This window comes from Arachis ipaensis, chromosome B10 (assembly GCF_000816755.2).
Source record: "Arachis ipaensis cultivar K30076 chromosome B10, Araip1.1, whole genome shotgun sequence".
NCBI lineage: Eukaryota > Viridiplantae > Streptophyta > Magnoliopsida > Fabales > Fabaceae > Arachis > Arachis ipaensis.
This window is the reverse complement of record NC_029794.2, coordinates 86,623,781-86,628,056: the sequence shown is the minus strand read 5'-3', so window position 1 is coordinate 86,628,056 and position 4,276 is coordinate 86,623,781. Positions and strand designations below refer to the sequence as shown.

The 4,276-nt window shown below is 32.3% G+C and overlaps 1 protein-coding gene across 1 annotated transcript; it reads left to right on the top strand.

Moving 5' to 3' along the window:
- On the top strand, positions 2,472–4,034 carry LOC107621919. The gene is made up of 2 exons (XM_016323885.2): positions 2,472–2,797; positions 3,570–4,034. The coding sequence occupies exons 1-2, from the start codon at positions 2,533–2,535 to the stop codon at positions 3,839–3,841; spliced, it is 537 nt and encodes a 178-aa protein (XP_016179371.1). The 5' UTR covers positions 2,472–2,532; the 3' UTR covers positions 3,842–4,034.

The following is a 4,276-nucleotide window of genomic DNA, read 5'->3' as shown; positions in this document are numbered from 1 at the left end:
CTAACAACATTACACAAATTGGTTAACAAATTAGAAAATAAAGCAATTTCAACTTATTTTTTTACAACCGTTACAAGAGCTAACTGAAGTTGGTGGGAAAAGCAATGTCCATAGAAAGCATAAGAATTTTCTTTCAATATCAAAGTTTTCAAACCATTAAATTCTCCTTGCATGTTACTTGTACCATCATATCCTTGTCCACCTATTCTTGATAAACTTAAATTATATGTTCATAATAGTGACTCCAATACTAATTTTAGAGATAAAGCATTGGTATTAAAAACATGAACAAGACCAAGAAAACGCTCCCTAACTTGTCCTTCTTTGTTCACATACCTTAAACAAACTGACATTTGCTCCTTAATAGAAATGTCGTGAGCTTCATCAACCAAAACAGCAAACAATTCATCCCCAAGATCATCAACAATAACTTTTGTTGTTTCACTTGCAGCAGCTCTTACAATATCTTTTTGAATTGAGGGTACTCTTATTTTAAGATTCTCACAGGTATTTTTGAAAGCACGATCAATCTCTTCATTATATTGCACAACAAAGTTTAGAAGTTCCAAAAAATTTTCTTGATCAACAGAATCATTTGTCTTATCATTACCACAAAAGCCTAATCATTATCGCAAAAGAAATCTAATACAATCAATTGTAGCTGTAAAGTAAATTTGATAATTCTTTTTAACTTGCTCAAATTGTTTTTCAATAACAATACTGATGTGTTGTTTTGGCTTCATAAGTGCTTCACATTTTCTCCAAACTTGATTATATATGAGTACTATTATGAATTCCAACATGAGTTTGTGCTCTCTTTTTTTTTTCGATTTGAAAAATTATTAGTTACAAAAGCATCACCACCTTTAGTCTTAGGTTTTATAAGATAACAAAGACAAAAAATAGTATCTTTTGATATACTATACTCTAACCAGTTGCCATGTCATCAAACCAATTTAGATTAAATCTTCGAAAAGAAGAACCACAAGAAGTTTACGAAAAATCATAAGTCCTTCGTTTACAAGGACTTTTGTACAAATATGCATATCTAACTTTGTCTCTGTCATTCGGATGATAACTTGAAATCTTTGGTTGTTGTCCTAGATCTGCTATAAGACTCTCTACTTCGAATTCTAAAAACATCCTTTTGTTAGAAGAGGTCGATAAATTATTTTGAGATTCAATCTCCAATGATGAAGTAATAGGATAAAATTATAAACTTAAGTTAATTGATTAATTTAAATAATTCACAATTCTACAAAAATTTAAAAATACAGTATAAAATTATAAATACAAAACTGACAAACATATGTCATTCCAATTAATTTTCAACAGCAACAACTAATAATATTCTAAATTCCTAACTCAAAATAAGTCAATACACAAAAACAATTAACAAACAGATTAATGAAACAAAATTAGCAATTACATAGAGAGAACAAATTCAATCAGAATTAACAAACCAACTAACACAGTAAAGCAAATAAGCAATGAAGCAAGCAGATCATGGATTCAGTATTTCAGACTTTCGGTGAATCATGAATGTACCAAGAGTCCTAGACTGAACTGCAGAATTCTAGGAGGCAGAATCCAGCAGCGGTGTGACGCCCAGCGACAGTAGGACGAAGGATGAATTGTTGAAGAGTGAAGAGAATCACAGATTCACAGAAGAAGAAGAAGAAGAAGAAGACAAAACCAAAGGAAGAATGCAAAAGAAGAAGAAAAAAGCAGAACAGAGTACTAAATAACTAGTGAAGCAGAAGAAAAACGCTAAAAAAGAAGGTAGAACTAAATGCCGATGAAAGGCAAAAGAGAAATGCAACGGCAGAACCACACAACCAATAAAGCAGTGACGCAGAAAAAAAAGACAGAATCAGATGTGAGCACGCGGCAATGCAAGGAGAAACCGAGCGATGGAGCTACGCGGGAGAAATGCTGAACGGGACAGCAATGTCAGCAACAGTGAGCTAGTGACACTGGTAGAATGACGGCAATAACTCTGGAGCCTAGAGAATTGGACGGCGGAGGCTGACGCAGAGAAAGAAAATTGGAAAAGAGAAAAAAGAGAAAGGTTAGGAATTATATGTCCCGTATCTTTTATATGTCCCGTAGGGCCACACCAATTCATTCAATCTCTACTATCAACATGCGTAACTTATCAAATTAAAATTAAAGGAAAAAAAACTAACATTAAACCGTCAATCAAATTTATTGTTGAGGGGCCAGGCACTAATGTGAAAGAGGGTAGATTAAGTAGGAAGAAAAGTTGTCCTGATAAATTGAGAGAAGAAACAACGCAACTTCACAGATTATTATTCAATTAACATAAGCTAAGTCAACGTATTAATCGGTTCTAACCACACACACATCCATTACAAAATTCAAAAGTTAATTCGGTTATTCTGCACTACTACTACATACAATTCAAATGCGTAACTCACCCTATATAAACCACCTTCTTCTTAGTACAACACCACACCAAAAACTCAAACCATAACCAAATATATTCTTATTAGTTAACTTAATTAAGCGATGGGTGGCAAGTTTGTTGGGAGTGTTATGATTTGTGTAGTTGTAACGGTTTCCATTATCGGAGGGACAATGGCGGCGGGGGTTCCGGGGAAGCCTTGGTCGTTTGGTTTCAATAACAGCCATAATTGGTGGTCCAGATTTGGAAACAAAACACAGCAAGAAGCGAAGACCATTATCGTTGGTGGCTCCCAGCATTGGCAGTTTGGATTTAACTACTCTGATTGGGCCATCAAGAATGCGCCCTTTTACCTGAACGATACCTTAGGTACAATTGCACTATTATACCTTATTATTCTTATTAATTATTATTCAGGGAAAAATTCATGTGACATTACCTTTATGAGAAGTTAATAATTAAAAAGTATTATAAAATAATTTAGTTAAATATATTAAAATATTTAAAAAATTTTAACTATTTAACTTTATGTAAAAATAATTGCATGTAACTTCGCCATATTATTTATCTTCTCCTTCTTTTATTGTTGCTCGTACCTACATAACATTACACATTTACACTATAGGCCTATATTTTATACTTGATAACAGATTTTAATAATAATTTCGTTTGGGATTTTAAAACGGCTAGATAGTTGAGATATTTAGAAGCCGAGATCTTTATTTAACAAGTTAGTTGGATTTGTTAGAAAGTTAGTTAACAATGTTAGTAAGCCACTTAGTCCTAATTTCCTTATATAGCTTGCTTGTATAAATACAGTAGCTTGAATTGTAAGTTTTAGATTTTTTTTACTTTTAATTATTTTATTTATTTTAAATCTTAAAAAATAAATTGTTAATCCGAATTCCAAATTTAATTAACCCTAACCTCTAAATCGTCTTCTAAAAAATGAGAACTTTTGAAAATTAAAAATTAAAGAAGAGTTCGCTAACATTAATTAACTAACTAAAATTGATTTGATGCACTTTCTCAATTAGATAAGTTTCTATATCAATCTATATATCTATATTCATACCGTAGCCAACCTTAAGAAATTTTGTGATTTTAAAGTAAAGTTGGTTGTGGATGTGGGTGGATGCAGTATTCAAGTACGAAGCTCCAAATACGACGAACCCTTTCCAACACAGCGTGTACTTGTTTCCGAATTTGTGGAGCTTCATGAAGTGCGATATTAAGAAGGCGAAGAGGGTGGCTAAAGCAACGCAAGGAGGAGGAGAGGGATTCAAGTTCGTGTTGAACAAGTGGCAGCCTTACTACTTTGCTTGCGGTGAGAAAAATGGCTTCCATTGCAACAATGGTCTCATGAAGTTCGCTGTTTTCCCAATGATTCGCCCATTCTGGTCTTCTCCGTGATTATCAAATTCTTACCTTATTATCTTCAACATGCATTAACTTAAATAAAGCGAGTTTAACTTATTCTTGCATTGTGGTCTATTTTAGATTTTATATATTTGTTATGTGATTCTCATGACCAAGATATGTGTACTAGTGGTATTGATGAGAAGCTTGCTTGTAATAATAAAAACAAGAGATTTGCAATTTTGAATTAATTAAAGGGAAAGTATAGGGAGCCAATAGAATATTTATATAATGTGTACAATGGAAGTTTTAGAGAGTATTAGAGATATAATCATGGTGTTTGTTACGGTACGATGATAAATTTATACGTACCGATATAATAAAAATGTGGACAAGTAATAAAACGGCACGTGAATTATATTATCTCCGTCAGCATTTAATTTTTATTTTTTTAAAATATATATTTTAACATTATTTTTACTAAAATAC